General features: G+C 42.4%; 1 protein-coding gene across 3 annotated transcripts; it reads right to left on the bottom strand.

Moving 5' to 3' along the window:
- Positions 1-1,258: 1,258 nt before the first annotated feature.
- Positions 1,259-9,344, bottom strand: LOC129138625 (cancer/testis antigen family 45 member A6). Of its 3 annotated transcripts, none has more exons than XM_054676336.2 (5): positions 9,068-9,344; positions 5,389-5,563; positions 3,224-3,472; positions 2,751-2,844; positions 1,259-1,533 (listed from the first exon to the last, which is right to left on the bottom strand). In XM_054676336.2, the coding sequence occupies exons 2-5, from the start codon at positions 5,555-5,557 to the stop codon at positions 1,476-1,478; spliced, it is 570 nt and encodes a 189-aa protein (XP_054532311.1). In that variant the 5' UTR covers positions 5,558-5,563; positions 9,068-9,344; the 3' UTR covers positions 1,259-1,475. The 3 variants fall into 3 exon arrangements, with proteins under 3 accessions (XP_054532311.1, XP_054532313.1, XP_054532312.1); XM_054676338.2 differs by having other exon boundaries at positions 9,051-9,305; XM_054676337.2 differs by having other exon boundaries at positions 9,223-9,305.
- Positions 9,345-18,214: the final 8,870 nt, after the last annotated feature.

Here is an 18,214-nt window from a genome sequence, read left to right as displayed (position 1 = left end):
TAATATTTGTTGAATCAATGAATGAATGAATTAAATAAAAGCATAGAATGGGCTGGGTGCAGTGGCTCATGCCTGTAATCCTAGCACCTTGGGAGGCTGAGATGGGCAGATCACTTGAGGCCAGGTTTCGAGACCAGCCTGGACAACATGGCAAAACCCCATCTCCACTAAAAATGCAAAAATTAGCAGCGTGATGGCACCTGTGGTGCACCTGTAATCCCAGCTACTTGGGAGGCTGAAGCACAAGGATCGCTTGAACTGGGGTGAGCTGGAGGTTGCAGTGACTTGTGATCGTGACACTGCACTCTAGCCTGGGCAACAGAGCAAGATTCTGTCTTAAAAAAATAAAATAAAAAGCATAGAATGTGCAAGTCATATCTGGAGACAACAGTCTTAAAGGGACTGCTACTGAAGCTCCAAATTATTGTTATCAGGCCAATCCTATCTAGGAACTACCTTTACTATATATATTGGATATACCACCCCACCTGCATAGATATACATATATATATATGTATATATATATATGGGGTGTATATATATATATATATATGTGGGGTGTATATATATATATATATGGGTTGTATATATATATATATGGGGTATATATATATATGAATAGGGGTGTATATGTAATATGTGTAATGTGTATAATGTGTATTATATGTATAATGGGAGATTACAAAGTGTGTGTGTGTATGTATATATACCCCCACCAACACAAACACACACACACAGGTATAATGTGCATTACATGTATAATGGGAGATTTTAAAGTGTGTGTGGATTTTAATGTGTGTGTGTGTAAAATACACACACACACATTAAAATCTCCCATTAGTTCTGCCTTTCCGTTGAAGGCTGACTGATACAGATTTCAACATTGAGATCGGGTTCCCACTACACCAGGGGCTAAGGAAGAGTATGTGTGATATGTCTAGAGAGCTTCTTAGTCCTCCCGTGTTTTTCGATTAGAGTTAATGGAAAATCACAGCAACCCCATCCAGGCAGGACATCTAATGGTTCAGACTCTTCCGTAATGAAGGTTTGAGTCATCCTGCCAGGCCAAGCATCATGACCAACTGACATGCTATCTTAGGGCAAAGGGAATGCGAAATGGGTAGCGAAAGAAGGTAGTTATAAACGCCAGCTACATCAGTGTGAGCTGCTGCAGAAACCACGACTGTAATAGTATTTACCTAATGGGTTAATAATATCTACCAGCACAGGTGGGAATACAAAATAACCAAAACACAAGTTATCCTTTCAAATAAAATGCTTTGGGAAAAAGAACATCTTTTACTAACAGAAATTTCTTAGCCTCTGGAAGGCTATTTGATTCGGTAACATATGCCAGGAGACTTCAGCAATATCCTGCTCCATTGTAGAAAACAGCAATCTGATCCTTTTCTCTCCTCAATCATTAACGAGATTATGCATTTGGGGGTGTGATAATCCTCCAGGGACAAGTATTCTCAAATCATACGTTTCAGTTTCTTCTTAAGGTGCTTAACAAAGTCTCGTCTCATACATCTGAAGAGAAAGAGACATGTCATTAACCAAAAGATAGCTAAAGAACCTATGCTGTACGAAGCACTGTGATGGATAGAAAGATGAAGTAACAGCATGGAAATAGAAATGTATCTGCATGGTAAGAGGTAGTCTAGCCGGCAATAACAAATGCTGGCAAGGGTGTGGAGAAAAGGGAACCTTCATACACTGTTGGTGAGAATATAAATTACTACAACAACTATGAAGAACAGTTTGGAGGTTCCTCAAACAACTAAAAATGGAGCTATCATATGATCCAGCAATCCCACTGCTGAGTATATACCCAAGAGAAAGGAAGTCAGTGTACCGAAGAGACATCTGCACTCCCATGTTTGTTGCAGCACCATTCACAGTAGCCAAGATTTGGAAGCAACCTAAGTGTCCACTAACACATGAATGGGTAAAGAAAATATGGTACATACACACCATAGAGTACTGTTTAGCCATAAAAAAAAGAATGAGATTCAGTCATTTGCAACAACACGGATAGAACCGAAGGTCCTTATGTTAAGTGAAATAAGCCAGGCACAGAAAGACAAACTTCACATGTTCTCACTTATTTTGGGGAGTAAAAGTGTAAAACAACTGAACTAATGGAGATAGAGAGTAGAATGACAGTTACCAGAGGCTACAAAGGTTAGTGGGGGTGGAGGGTGCGGGAAGTGGGGATGATTAATACGTAGAAGTAGGGAATAAATAAGATGTCGTATTTCATAGCCCAACAGGGTGACTATAGTCGGTAATAATTTAATTGCACATTTAAAAATAATGAAGAGTATAATTGTATTCTCTGTAACGCAAAGGATAAAAGCTTGAGGTGATAGAAACCCCACTTACCTTGATGTGATTATTACACATTGTTGTCTGTATCACAATATCTCATATAGCCCAGAAATATATGCATCTGCTATGTGCCTACACAAATTTTTTAAAAAGAGGTAGTCTAGCAAATACAAAGAGTGTCAATTGAGGGACAATGCGCACCTCAGACTATGGTGAAAATGGAAGTCTCCATAGTCTTCGAAGAATGAGTTAGACTCAGATAACATTAGCCTAAGTAACTGTGGAGACAGCCATAACTGTGAGTGAGGCCCAGGGTTTGAGAAACGCAAGGCAGGGGCTGTTCCCCAACGCTCACCCCCAGTACTCTATTGAGCCCAAGTGCTTAAAGAAATTGGACAGTTCCTATTTCTACCCACCTTGCTGCTTCCTTGATGATGGATTCAAAAAATCGTTTCCTGACTGCAGTAGGTCCTTGCACTCCTTCAAGCATTTCGAAGATTTTTTCATATTCTGAAGATGTTGAAAAAAAAAACTTCAGTATTATCAAATATAAAGAAGAATAGAAGTGAATCTACACCTCAGCAATCATGCTTCAGAGGCTGAAATGTTTTAAATGCTTAAATCAAGATACCTGCACATACAAAACCTAAATAATAAAAAAGACACCTGCACATACATGCGAATGTAACTCCTTTAATCATAACCAAGTAAGAAAAGAAAAAGAAAAAATGTACATGCTTTAGTCAAAGAAAAGAGGAACCACCATAAATTATGTGCAATCTCAACTCTGGCAAAGAATGAAACTCAACAGGCAACATGAATATCTTCTGAATCATAGAAAGAGAGACTTCCTATAGTTTTATAAAACAGACATTCTTATACTACTTACTTTGTCCAACGCATCGGAGTTCCTTCCCTAATTGACGTTTTATATCAGCATTAATTTCTTGTTGGCTTTTGGGAGAGGAGGCTATTCCTCTGCATTCTAGGTCATCTCCAGAGAAACTGCTGGTAACGTTTCCTCCCACAGGTGCATTGCTACCAGGTTTCCGCATCATCCCATCTTTGCTGAAACCAGTGAAGTCATCAATCTGAGAATCCAATTGGCTGGGTGGAATAGCATCTCCTGTCATAAGCTCTGGTGAAACAGATTTTGAGTAAAAGCCATCAGTTGGTGTTTGACCACTTTCTTTCCCCTCCACATAGACCTCATGAATGACAGCTCTGGAAATCAAACTGAGAAGTTGAGCTGTGAGATACGTGTGTTTCATCACCCCTCTGGGTACATCTATGTGCTCCTCAGTTTCTAGGGAATTATTTATTTCATAAATGGGAGGATACACCAGGGAGAAATCCCAGGCCTGACAAACGGAGGCCAGGACACATAATACAATAAAACCACCTCTTATTTTCTGGCCCTATGAATAGACATGGAAACCAAGTAAGACAGTACAACTCTAAAGCAACATTCACAGATCCCTGGTACTCATGGGACAGTTTCAGCTTGTTATGCTTTACAAGTTGAAAGCAGCAAGTCTCACTTGATATCATGATTTCTCAAATTCACTTACAAACTGCCATGCTTTACTGAGCTGGAACCCAGGCAACTGGGATACAACTCAACCGGTCTCCTGTTATATCAAACACATTCTGAGAAAATAGAGGCGGCCATTACTGCTGAAAGTTCTATACACACTCCATCACCAAAAAGTCCCTTTTACTGTATGATTTTCCTCATCCTTCCTTTCTGTCTCACAAAAGTGACTTTCTTTTCACTCCAGGTCTGACACCTCTCATTTATTCATCGTCTGTGGCAGGCAGCATGCCGGTAGCTGGGGATCAGCAGTAAACAGCCCAGAGAGCAACATTCCCTGCCCTTGTGGAGCTCACATCCTCATGGGGCGGTCAGACAGTACGTGCACAATGAGCAAATGAAACATACAGTGTTGGGCTAGTGGTAAGGAAGCAGTCCACAGGCCTGTGGGCAACAGCAGCAGAGGGAGCCCCAGGAGCTGCTGCTGGTTGGGCAGAGCCTTCTGTGGAGGTACCCTTGGGCAGGGCTTGAAGGAAAAAGCAGAGCTGCCTGCGCAGAGGCAGAGGGGGAGTTCCAGGCTGCGGTGAGGCCAAGGATATGGGCTGGAGCGGGGATGGACCGGGCACTACGGGGTGAAGGACAGTAGCAGAGAGACTCAGGAGATGATGGGGCCCGTGTGAGGAGAGGGTGACGGAGGCCAGGCCACGCAGAACCTCGCAGACCAAAGCTGCTTCGCAGTCGGTTCTGAGTGCTTAGGAGTGTTGAGGATGGGTGTTCAGGAGCGACATGGCATCACGTGATTTACATGCCAACATCATGACCCGGCTGCAGGGTTGGAGGGTATGTGTTTGATGCGGGAAATAATGGGAAACATGGAGGTATCTCAGGAGCTCAGTGATTGATCGTGGCAGAGTGGAATAGAAGGAGAGAGAGAGATGCTGGGGTTCAGGAATTTTTTACAGTATTTAGAGAAGAGAAGAAAAAGAAATGTAGAAAAAAACAATGATGGGGTCGGGGGTGGTGGCTCGTGCGTGTAATCCCAGCACTTTGGGAGGCCGAGGTGGGTGGATCACCTGAGGTGAGGAGTTCCAGACCAGCCTGGCCGACATGGCGAAACCCCATCTCTACTAAACTTACAAAAATTAGCTGGGTGTGGTGGCTGGTGGTTGTAATCCCGCTACTCGGGAGGCTGCGGCAGAAGAATCACTTGAACCCAGGAGACGGAGATTTCAGTGAGCCGAGATCACGCCACTGCACTCCAGCCTGGCTGAGAAGAGCGAAACTCCATCTCAAGAAATAAATGATAGGGATTCACCAATACGGACAAGAAATTAAAAAAAAAAAGATTGTGGGAAATGGAAATCCTAGAAGGTTTTCATGAAGAAGCGAGTGAACAACTGTCAAATGCTGCTGAGAAATTAATGGCAATGTCAGCCGAAACTGTTAACCTTGACAAGGACAGTTTCTCTGGAGGGGATGAGGCAGGAGCATGAAGAGGAGGTGAGGACAGGCTTACTTACTCTTTTCTTTGGACATGGCAGAGCCTGCAATAAGGCTGTCTCCTGCTCCTTGTTTCCTTGCCAACATGGCCATCCTCTGCCTTTTCTGATACGAAGGACTGTCACATTCCCTGGGACGTTTAAACACAGTTTCAGGATCTACAGCCACCTTCTCTGTTTTATCGGTCATTGTTTCCTGAAAAACATCAATGAATATATTCTATTCACGACAAAAATATAACAATCACAAAATGGCAAGCAATCCGCATATGTGTATACAACCAAGACTTTGAATCATTAATTTCACTTTTAATCATGAGCCAAGATTTACCAAGTCTGAACAAACACTCTGTTCTCAGGAAAAGAAACCTAATTTTAATGTACACAAAGTAAAACAGAAGAAAGATGGTATAACCAAATCAATCAGAATGCTTGTGGAATAAGCAGCTGTCATCAACCAAAAATAGATAAAAATATTATTACCTATTTGAAGATGTATAAGCCAATCTGTATTAACGCTTATTAGAAAAAATGGATGTATAAACCAATCTGTATTAACCCTTATTATACATTATATTTTAAATTATATATCATATATCATATATATTTAATATATAAGTATTTATGCTTATATATTCAAATAGATGTATAAACCAACGTGTATTAACCCTTATTAGGAACCCTTATTAGAAGATTGATACAAAACTGATAACAACATCTGACAAGGAATTTAGAAGGAAGAAAAACTACAAGATCAAGCCAAAAATACAAGCCAAGATCACCCTGAACTTAGACACAAAAATTCCAAACTAAGGGTGAGCAAATAAAATGTACTGGTACTTAAAAAGGACATACATCAGCCATGGTGGAGTATATTGCAGAAAGGCAACACTGATTTAACATTTGAAAATCGATAAACGTAGTGCACCACATTAACAACAACAACAACAACAACAACAAAAACAGGGAAACACCACATGATCATTTTCATACATGGATCAATGTTTAAAGTCCATTCGTGATAAAAACTATCACCAACTTAGGAAAAAGGGCAACTTTCCTATTCTGGTTAGCATATGTACAAAAAATTTTTAAATGCCATACTTCATAGTGACATATCAGTATTTTCTCCCTGAGTTTGAAAACAAGACAAAGATGTCCACTATCCATTCAACAATTTACTGGAGGTTCTAAAAAGTGCCATAGCATCAGGAAAATACAATAGGTTTAAAATTTGGAAAGAAATAAAACTGTCATTATTCACAGATGACATTGTTCTGTACATAGAAAAATGCAGCAGAATAAAATCATTACAGTTAATAAGCAAATTTAGTCAACTTTCTAGATATAATGAAAACCAATGGCATTTCTGTGTAATGAATAGCAATTCTGTATAATGAATGGCATTATACAGAATGGCAATTCTGTATAACGAATAATTAGAATATGAGATTTCAAATGTCATTAAAAACAGTTCCAAAAACATCAAATATTTAGGAATAAATCTAATCAAGATGTGCTAGAGTACTTCACAAAAATTATAAAACATCACTCAGAGAAATTCAAGACTGCAGTAAATGGAGAAAAATATTCTTTCCATGCATTGGAAGACATTGCTATTTTTTTTTTTTGAGTCGGAGCCTCGTTCTGTCACCCAGGCTGCAGTGCAGTGGCACAGTCTCTGCTCACTGCAACCTCCACTTCCCAGGTTCAAGCAATTCTCCTGCCTCAGCCTCCTGAGTAGCTGCGATTACGGGCGCCTGCCACGACGCTGGATAAAGAAAATGTGGTACATATACACCACGGAATACTATGCAGCCATAAAAAAGAATGAGTTCATGTCCTTTGAAGGGACATGTGTCAGCAAGCTAACACAGGAACAGAAAACCAAACACCACGTGTCCTCACTCATAAGTGGGAGTTGAACAATGAGAACACATGGACGCAGGGAGAAGAACATCACACAGTGGGGCCTGTCAGGGGTTGGGGGGCTAGGGGAGGGATAGCATTAGAGAAATACCTAATGTAGATGACGGGTCAATGGGTGCAGCAAACAACCATGGCATGTGTCTTCCTATGTAACAAACCTGCACGTTCTGCCCATGTATCCCAGAACTTAAAGTATAATTTTAAAAAAAGGAATATTATCGTAATGGCATTGGGTGAGTCAAAGATGTTTCTTAAAATAATAAAAAGCACTATCCATAAATAATACACTAATTAATAAAATTAAGAGAATCTGTTCATCTACAACACATTATTGAGATCGTGTAAAAGCAAAAAAGATTTATAGAAGATACTAAAATTGTATATGTATTTTTATATAGGTACATATACGCCTGTGTGCCTGTGTGTATAATTCAAATACAGAATATATGGAAACTACAAATCCATTTTTAAAATACAAACATCTCAGTAAAAGCTGGGGGAAAATACCTGAAAAGGAACTTCATAAAAGGCATAGTTAAATGACCAATAAACACATAAAATGGTGCTAAAAAAAAAAAAAAAAGAAAACAATAAATAGCTGGGTGCGGTGGCACTGCAATCCAGTCTGGGTGACAGAGGGAGACCCCGTCTCAAAAGACAAACAAAAATCAATAAATAAAAACAATTTCTTAAAAAGGTGCTTGATCTCATTGATCAGCAGAGAAATGCGAGTGTAGACATAAGGAGAGATCACTGCACACCCATCAGAGTGGCTGGAATGAAAGACTAACTGTACTGCGACTGTTCAAATGTGGCACAGCTGGAACTTTTGAATATTTCTGGACTCCCATTCCCACACAGACACCTGAGGCTGTGGCTGAAAGGTCAGATAGAATCCCAGTAAAGAGCTCCTTCAGAATTGCGATCAACCAACCGAGGAAAAGCACCCCAACCTGGGTCGAGACAAGAGTTCCCAAGGTCACGTGGCCTCCTTCATGGCTGACACAGAGCTCCCTGAGTCCCACCATAGGCTTAGAGAATCCAAGGAACATTACCCCATTCCCCGGCGGCACCGGGAGAGAGCACCTACAGATAATAATTTTAAAAACCCAGCACCAAGAGAAAGCATCCAGTAAGCGTCCACAACGGGGATAAGCAGAACCAAAGAAAAGCCAACACATTGTAACTGAGAGCGAGCAACATCCGAGGACAAATGCGCCTCACGGCCGACATCAGTACCCAAGGAAGAGTCCACCAGAGGTTGAGATAAAGCCCCCGACAGTGACCCCACAGGGCTACGATCATGTGTCCGGGGCACAGCCACCCCCACCACGTTCCATGAGCACAGATAGTGTCCCCAGGGCGGAGTCCCCCTCAGGACAGTGACTGAGTGGGAAAGAAACACCGTGGCACCCGAGGCCGACACAGGCAACCAAGGCATGGCCCCCACGCCCCGGGCTCAGGTCATTTCAGCAGGAAAAGTCGCCTTTTCCATCACCGACAGAGAGCCCCCAAGAAGAGCCCCCAAGAAAAGCCCCCTGGCCCCACAACATAGCCGAGACGGGGTGCCCAAGGAAAACGCTCCCCCGCGGCTGACACAGGCGCCCATGGCGGTGTCCCCAGAGCTAAGCCACTTCCCCAAGGGAGCCCTCCCACACACCGGACAGAGAACACCACAGAAAAGACTCTTTCTGAGGAAAAAGGACACTTTCCAGGGCGAAATTAAAGCATCCAGGGAAAAACTGCCCACTCACAGTCCTGAAGTCCTGACCTTGCTGGAGGAGAGACGGCGGCACCTCACAAAATGGCAGTGAAGTTGTGGCGCCTCCCCACCGGTGGCACTTTCTAGAAACCTGCCCTCTGGGAGTTGTGGGAAATGTGCCCCCTAGGGCACCTGGGAGTGATGTGCATGGGGAGGCGTCTCACCAGAAGCACTGATCCCGTTTGGCCCAAGGGAGATGGGAGGAAGGGAAGTAGCCAGCCACAGCGTGCCTGCCCCAGCCGAACACAGGGAACCTGTTGGGGGCGCCAGAGTGCTGAGGAGAAGCCTCGTGCCCCAGAGAACCAGGAAGCGCAGCCCTCCCCTTCGCTGACTCTGGCGCCCTCTACAGGCGACCTTCAGTAACAACTGCACAGCAACGTATGCGGAGGAATGCAGAACCTTCTCACACAGTGGGATGAAATCGCCTGGGTAACATAGTGAGACCCCGGCTCTACAAAGCAACCAACTAATCAAAAAAGAAAGAAAGAAAGAAACACACAAATTAGCCGGGCCTAGTGGCCTTGCACCTGTGGTCCCAACTACTCGGGAAGTTGAGGTGGGAGGATGGCTTGAACCCAGGAGGCGGAGGTAGCAGTGAGCCACTGCACTCCAGCCCAGGCGGTAGAGGAGACCCCATCTCAGAAAAAAAAAAAAAAAAAGAAAGAAAGAAGGAAAAGAAAAGAAAAAGAAAAACAACAACAACAAACTGAAATTTTCATTTGAGGGGGTTGTGTTTTAAAGTCAACCCCGACCCGCCGCAGTGGCTCACGCCTGTAATCTCAATACGTTGGGAGGTCGAAGGGGCTGGACCACCTGAGGTCAGGAGTTCGAGACCAGTCTGTCTGACCAACATGGTGAATCCCGTCTCTACTAAAAATACAGAAAATTACCGGGCGTGGTGGCATGCACCTATAATCCCACCAGCTACTTGGGAGGCTGAGGCTGGAGAATCGCTTGAACCGGGCAGGCAGAATTTGCAGTGAGCTGAGATCATGCCACTGCACTCCAGCCTGGGTAACAGAGTGAGACTCTGTCTAAAAATAAAAATCAATCAATCAGTAAATAAAGTCAACCTCTATCTGTTAAAGGTAACCATTATTGTTAATTGATAAGAAAAATGAGGGCCCCAGTGCGGTCGCTCACGTCTGTAATCCCAGCAATTTGGGAGACCAAGAGGGGTGGATTCCTTGAGCCCAGGAGTTCAAGAGCAGCCTGGGCAGCATGGTGAAACCCCATCTTAACACAAAATACAAAAATTAGCTGAGCGTGTAACTGTGGTCCCAGCTGCTTGGGAGGCTTGACACCAGGAGGTTGAGGCTGCATTGACCTTTGTTCGCACCATTGCACTATAGCCTGGGTGACAGAGTAAGACTGTCTACAAAAAAAAGAAAGAGAGAAAGAAAGAAAGAAAGAAAGAAGGAAAGAAAGAAAGAGAAAGAAAGAAGGAAGGAAGGAAGGAAAGAAAGAAAGAAAGAAAGAAAGAAAGGAAGGAAGGAAGGAAGAAAGGAAGAAAGGAAGGACGGAAGAAGGGAAGAAAGGAAGAAAGAAAGAGAGAAAGAAAGAGAGAAAGAAAGAAAGAGAGAAAGGAAGGAAGGAGGGGAAACCTTATTATATTGCATCTATTAATCATTTTAATCTGGAACTTTGTATATTTTTCCACCTTTTTTATTTTTTTTGAGACAGTCTGGCTCTGTCACCCAGGCTGGAGTGCAGTGGCATGATCTTGGCTCACTGCAACCTGCGCCTCCCAGGTTCAAGCAGTTCTCCTTCCTCAGCCTCCCGAGAAGCTGGGATTACAGGCATGCACCACCATGCCCGGCTGGTATTTGTATTTTTAGCAGAGACGGTGTTTCACAATGTTCTCCAGGCTGGTCTCAAACTCCTGACTTTAAGTGATTCATCTGCCTTGGCCTCCCAAAGTCCTGGGATTACAGGGGTGAGCCACCATGCCCGGCCCATTTTTCCACTTTCACAACTTATTTTAAGTGCAGCAAAATTTACTTGAATTGTCCATAGTGGTAAAAAATATTACAGCGAAATTTTTAGAGTTTTAATGGAACAGGCAGTTTCACTATTGACACAATTATTTGGAAGGGATTACTTCACTGGTTTTGTAATTCAAAAGTTACGTTTGTAAAAAAATTAAAATTAAAATTAAAAAATATAGCCAGGCATGGTGGTGGGCACCTGTACTCCCTGCTACTAGGGCAGCAGAGGCAGGAGAATCACTTGAACCTGAGAGGTGCAAGCTTCAGTGAGCAGAGATCGCGTCACTGCACTCCAAAGGAGCAGAGATCCATTGTCACTGGGGGACAAAGGGAGAGTCCGTCTCAAAATAAATAAATTAATTAAAATTAAAATTAAAAATTATGTTTGTTAAGAACCCTGTTAGAAGAGAGTCATATTCAGTATTACAGCTTCTTAGCCTATTGTGTTAATATTTGCCTGTGCTTCAGAGCCTTCATAGAACACATTTTCTTTTGGAATATATTTGATTGATAGGAAAGCTTAAACATTGTTTTCACTTTGATGTAGGAACAGTTGTTTTGTTTGTTTCCTCTAGTGCTATCAAAATAAAATACTCATTTTTTGCATTAAAAAAATCCCACCAGAGCAGTACTCATAGGAGTATTTGATTGAATAACCATGAGACTGGAATCTTGGTGGGGCTTAATTAGAATCCTGCCTACCACACAAGCCACAAGTGGACAGCTGCATACGACAGTCCTGACTGGGACAGCCCTGAAGGACAGTGATGAAGGGAAATCCTCCCAGAGGGAAGAACTTTGAGCAGTGCACCTTCTTGGAGGAGGCATATCCAGACGTGTAAGTATGTATCATGCATAGGCTGTGTCCCACTCATTCGCTGAATTGTCAGGGACTTTGAGAACACACGATTAAAAATGTGTGACAAAGAAGTCTGAGAAAAAAAAATATGTGGACAGGCCTGTCCAAACGGACATACAATGTGAAGATATTGGGGTCTCATGAGAGTTCTCAGCAAAGGGTATCCTCAGCAGAGCAGAATTTTAATAATCAGATGGATAAGGTACTTATTATCTAGGTATTAATCAGCCTCTTTCCCTAACACGTGTGTCACAATCTTACCGGCTCAACAAACAAAGTGGTCAAACTGGCAGGGTTGGAGATTATGCGCAGTAGCATGGACCTCCACTCACCATGCATGGCAAACCTGGCTACGGTCATTGCTGAGTGAAAAATCTTCCAGGAATGGAGACCAACACTAAGCCCCCAATTTGGCACCAGACTCCAGAATGATCTGCCAGCCACTAGTTGGTATGTGGATTACAATAGATCACTTGTATCATAAAAAGAGAAGTGCTTTCTTCTTACCTGAACAGACATTTAGTCTAGATATGGATTTTCCTTCCCACTTGCAGTGCTTTTGAGAAAACCAATGTTTGTATCTTGGCTTCCAAAATTCTGGAAAGCGCTAGTTCCTCAAGTTCCTAGGGTTATTCATTCTGGAGACTCCAGTATACTCTGCAAGAAAACCTGTAGGCCATCCACCAAAATGCCCAAATGGAGTCACTCTTAAATAACGAGCCCTGCATGTTTCCAGAAACTCTAATTATCAGTGAAAAGTTTACTATGACAGCGATTTCGCCACCCAGGGCAATTGGAGAATGGCAGATACTAGGGACCATTAACTCTGTGAAAGCTGTAGAAGACTGCAGTCAAGAATCACAGTTACAGAACCAAAAGTGACAGTCTTCTATTTTCGATGTTTGTACAAAGAGGACACACAATTAATAAAGTGGTCGAGGAACAGGTTTCTGCTTTAATACCAAAAACTAACATAGAAACCTGTAAAGATGTCCAAGTATAGTAATCCTTTTCCTGTGTATTTGGTTAAGATTTAAAACTGAAGCTTTCTTTGTTAGCTTTTTTAAAATTATAGATGCCAGAAGGGTACATGTACAGATTTCTCACTTGGATATAATTGCACAGTGCCGGGGTTTGGGCTTCTAGTGAACCCATCACCCAAATAGTGAAGAGAGTATCCAATAGGTAGTTTTTCAACCCTCCGACCCGCTCCCTCCCTCCCCTCTACCTCCATTTTGGAGTCTCCAGAGTCAATGGTTTCTACCTTTATTTTCATGTGTACCCATTGTTTAGCTCCCACATATGAATGAGAACACGCAGTATCTCATTTTCTGATTATCAGATTTTGCTTCTGTGTTTCACTTAAAAGTGAAGTTTTCACCGGACACAGTGGCTCACGCCTGTAATCCCAGGATTTGGGAGGCAGAAGCGGGTGGATCACTTGAGGTCAGGAGTTCCAGACGAGGCTGGCCAAAGTGGCGAAACCACATCTCTACCAAAAATACAAAAAATAGCCGGGGCCCTGCGCAGTGGCTCGCACTTGCACTTTGGGAGTCTGAGGTGGGCATATCACTTGAGGTCAGGAGTTTGAGACTAGCCTGGCCAACATGGTGAAACTCTGTCTCTACTAAGAAATACAAACAATTAGCCAGGTGTGATAATGCGTTTCTATAGTCCCAGCTACACAAGGAGGCTGAGGCAAGAGAACTGCTTGAACCCGGGAGGTGGGGGTTGCAGTGAGCCGAGATTGCACCACAAACTTAATCAAATTGTTGTTCCAACTGCAGCTGCTGTACTACAAGTGGTTTTGTTGTGTCAGCAACTGTGACATCCCTCGGAACCTGATATACAATATTGATTAGGTGAATGTTTGGCTTTCTTTCAGTAATTGTCGTAAACAAGAATTTCGATTCAGCTAGAAAGGACAGCAATGTACTATCATTTCCTGTTTCAAGCTTATATCAACTCTCTAGGTTTATATCCTAAACGAGTTCTTAGGGAAAATGGCCACCTTTCTCTTAAACCAGATGTGACACCATTCTTTGCAGTGATGACATTATGCTGACTGAAAAGGAGGTAGCAACTAATCCAGACACGGTAGCAACACACTTGCAAGACATTATGTGAGAAATAATTCTCACACAAAATCAGGGGCCTTCTAACTGAGTGAAGCGTTTAACAATCTGGTAGTCTGGCATGTCAAGATGGTGGTTATAAGGTGAACAGCAAGTTCTTACATCTTGCCTTTCTTACTACTAAATAAGGAACATGAAACGAGTTGCATAATAGATGCTTGTTTTAGCATATACCTAAATGTTGTGCAGTACCGTGGACCCATTGACAAGTGACTGAAACCCTGCTAGCATGGACCGGGGCCCAGAAAAAGAGAAGCTTCCCTAATCCTGCACCTGTGGTCTCATGTGGAGTTCCCTGAGACCAGTTGACTAGAAAATAAAAAACATCATGCCTGATTTTCATTTGTTACTTCAGAATATGCAGGCACCACATCTATTAGGTTTGTTACTAATGCAAAAGAAATTGTCCCCGATTCAGCAGCTTAAAATAACACAAATATATAAGCAGTTCTGTAGATCAGAAATCCATGCAGCCTGGATTGGTTTCTCTGCTTAGGATCTCACAAAATCAAAGTTAGGGTATCAACCAGGCTGCTGACTAACTAAGGACTCAGAGAGAACCTGTTTTCAAGCTCATTTGGGTTACGGGCAGGTCTAACTTCTTAAAGTTGTGGAACTGAGGTAGCCGTATACTTGCGGTCTTGGCTGAGGCCACTCTAAGCTACCTGAGACCCCTCCATACCTACTTGGGTGCACCCCTCTATCTTCTAAGCAGTAATGGTGCATCATGATTATGGTGGCTGAGATAAAGCTTATTTACGGGTTTGGCAACATGAACTTTCATTTACCAGGTCCATCTCACTACAGCCACTGCTCACTATTCAATCTGACAGCAGCAGAGACCAACACTGAGTCCCCAATATGGCACCATGTCCCAGAGTGGTCAGTCAGCTTCCAGGTAGCACTGTGATTACTTGGGTCTGCTTCCACGATTGAAGGGGTATCACTTTGATCTTGCTCAAATAGACACTTATTCTGCATATGGATTTTCATTCCCACCCATGGAACTTCAAGGAAATCGGTACTGTGGTATGAGGAAAGGCTGTATCCACCATCGTGGTATTCCACACTGCACCAGTTTTAAACATCAAACTCACTTTACAGGCAATGAAGTATGGGAATGGGCTCATGCTAATGTACTTCACTAGTCTTGTGATGTTCTTCAACATCCTGAAATGGCTGGCTCAATAGAACATTGGAGGACCTTTTAAAGCCTGAGTTGTCATTGCAGCTTTGTGGCAGTGCCTTGTGGGGCTTGGCTGACAATCTAGAAAGTGGCAAAGCTGAATCCTAGCCTCAAGTATATGGAACTATTTCTCCCATAGCCACATTTATGACTTCAAGAATGAAGGAGGCAATATGTGGGCCTTCTCTCACTATTCCTCCTGGGTATCTAGTAACAAAATGTTGCTTCTTATGCTCAAGAAGCAAACTGTGCACCAAGAAGCCAACTTTTGGCTCTGCTGGACTAGAGGACTTAGTTACACATTGAGGAATTTTTTCAACAGGGGAAACCAAAGTGATTCCACCAAAATGAAAGTTGTTCCATATGAACTTTAAAGTAGTTTTTTTCCAATTCTATGAAGAAAGTCATCGGTAGCTTGATGGGGATGGCATTGAATCTATAAATTACCTTGGGCAGGAGGCCATTTTCACGATATTGATTCTTCCTACCCATGAGCATGGAATGTTGTTCCATTTGTTTGTGTCCTCTTTTATTTCATTGAGCACTGGTTTGTAGTTCTCCTTGAAGAGGTCCTTCACGTCCCTTGTAAGTTGGATCCCTAGGTATTTTATTATCTTTGAAGCAATTGTGCATGGGAGTTCACTCATGATTTGGCTCTCTGTTTGTCTGTTATTGGTGTATAAGAATGCTTGTGATTTTTGCACACTGATTTTGGAACCAAAAAAGAGCCCGCATTGCCGAGTCAATCCTAAGCCAAAAGAACAAAGCTGGAGGCATCATGCTACCTGACTTCAAACTATACTACAAGTCTACAGTAACCAAAACAGCATGGTACTGTTATCAAAACAGAGATATAGACCAATGGAACAGAACAGAGCCCTCAGAAATAATGCTGCATATCTACAACTATCTGATCTTTGACAAACCTGACAAAAACAAGAAATGGGGAAAGGATTCCCTATTTAATAAATGGTGCTGGGAAAACTGGCTAGCCATATGTAGAAAGCTGAAATGGGATCCCTTCCTTACACTTTATACAAAAATTAATTCAAGATGGATTAAAGACTTACATGTTAGACCTAAAACCATAAAAACCCTAGAAGAAAACCTAGGCAATACCATTCAGGACATAGGCATGGGCAAGGACTTCATGTCTAAAACACCAAAACCAATGGCAACAAAAGTCAAAATTGACAAATGGGATCTAATTAAACTAAAGAGTTTCTGCACGGCAAAAGAAACTACCATCAGAGTGAACAGGCAACCTACAGAATGGGAGGAAATTTTTGCAATCTACTCATCTGACAAAGGGCTAATATCCAGAATCTACAACGAACTCAAACAAATTTACAAGAAAAAAACAAACAACCCCATCAACAAGCGGGCGAAGGATATGAACAGATACTTCTCAAAAGAAGACATTTATGCAGCCAACAGACACATGAAAACATGCTCACCATCACTGGCCATCAGATAAATGCAAATCAAAACCACAATGAGATACCATCTCACACCAGTTAGAATGGCAATCATTAAAAAGTCAGGAAACAACAGGTGCTGGAGAGGATGTGGAGAAGTAGGAACACTTTTACACTGTTGGTGGGACTGTAAACTAGTTCAACCATTGTGGAAGTCAGTGTGGCGATTCCTCAGGGATCTAGAACTAGAAATACCATTTGACCCAGCCATCCCATTACTGGGTATATACCCAAAGGATTATAAAACATGCTGCTATAAAGACACATGCACACGTATGTTTATTGTGGCACTATTCACAAGAGCAAAGACTTGGAACCAACCCAAATGTCCAACAATGATAGACTGGATTAAGAAAACGTGGCACATATACACCATGGAATACTATGCAGCCATGAAAAATGATGAGTTCATGTCCTTTGTAGGGACATGGATGAAGCTGGAAACCATCATTCTCAGCAAACTATCGCAAGGACAAAAAACCAAACACCGCATGTTCTCACTCATAGGTGGGAACTGAACAATGAGAACACATGGACACAGGAAGGGGAACATCACACACTGGGTCCTGTTGTGGGGTGTGGGGAGGGGGGAGGGATAGCATTAGGAGATATACCTAATGTTAAATGATGAGTTAATGGGTGCAGCACACCAACATGGCACATGTATACATATGTAACAAACCTGCACGTTGTGCACATGTACCCTAAACCTTAAAGTATAATAAAAAACAGTACCTGGCACAATTAATATTTGTTGAATAATTGAATGAATTAACTTTTTTTAAAAAAGCATAGAATGGGCTGGGTGCAGTGGCTCATGCCTGTAATCCTAGAACCTTGGGAGGCTGAGATGGGCAGATCACTTGAGGTCAGGTTTCGAGACCAGCCTGGACGACATGACAAAACCCCATCTCCACTAAAAATACAAAAATTGCAGCGTGATGGCACCTGTGGTGCACCTGTAATCCCAGCTACTTGGGAGGCTGAAGCACAAGGATCGCTTGAACTGGGGTGAGGTCGAGGTGGCAGTGACTTGTGATCGTGTCACTGCACTCTAGCCTGGGCAACAGAGCAAGATTCTGTCTTTAAAAAAAATAAAAAGCATAGAATGTTCAAGTCATATCTGGAAACAACAGCCTTACAGGGACTGCTACTGCAGCTCCAAATTATTGTATCAGACCAATCCTATCTAGGAACTACCTTTATTATATATATTGGATATACCCCCCCTCCACACGCATACATATATATATATGGGGGTGTATATATAATATGTGTAATGTGTATTATATGTATAATGGGAGATTAGAAAGTGTGCATGTGCATGTATATATACCCCCTACCAACACACAAACACACACACACACACACACACACACACACACACATTAAAATCTCGCATTAGTTCTGCCTTTTCGTTGAAGGCTGACTGATACAGATTTCAACATTGAGATCGGGTTCCCACTACACCAGGGGCCAAGGAAGAGTATGTGTGATATGTCTAGAGAGC

This window comes from Pan troglodytes, chromosome X, assembly GCF_028858775.2.
Source record: "Pan troglodytes isolate AG18354 chromosome X, NHGRI_mPanTro3-v2.0_pri, whole genome shotgun sequence".
Taxonomy (NCBI): domain Eukaryota; kingdom Metazoa; phylum Chordata; class Mammalia; order Primates; family Hominidae; genus Pan; species Pan troglodytes.
This window is presented reverse-complemented; position numbering and strand designations above follow the sequence as displayed.

Excerpts from the sequence above, each read along its gene's own strand:
- LOC129138625 (XM_054676336.2), bottom strand. The coding sequence starts at position 5,557 with ATGACCGATAAAACAGAGAAGGTGGCTGTAGATCCTGAAACTGTGTTT. Across the intron at positions 3,473-5,388 it reads TGCCATGTCCAAAGAAAAGA|AGCTTATGACAGGAGATGCT; the intron begins GTAAGTAAGCCT and ends CTGTTTCACCAG. Across the intron at positions 2,845-3,223 it reads ACTCCGATGCGTTGGACAAA|AATATGAAAAAATCTTCGAA; the intron begins GTAAGTAGTATA and ends CAACATCTTCAG.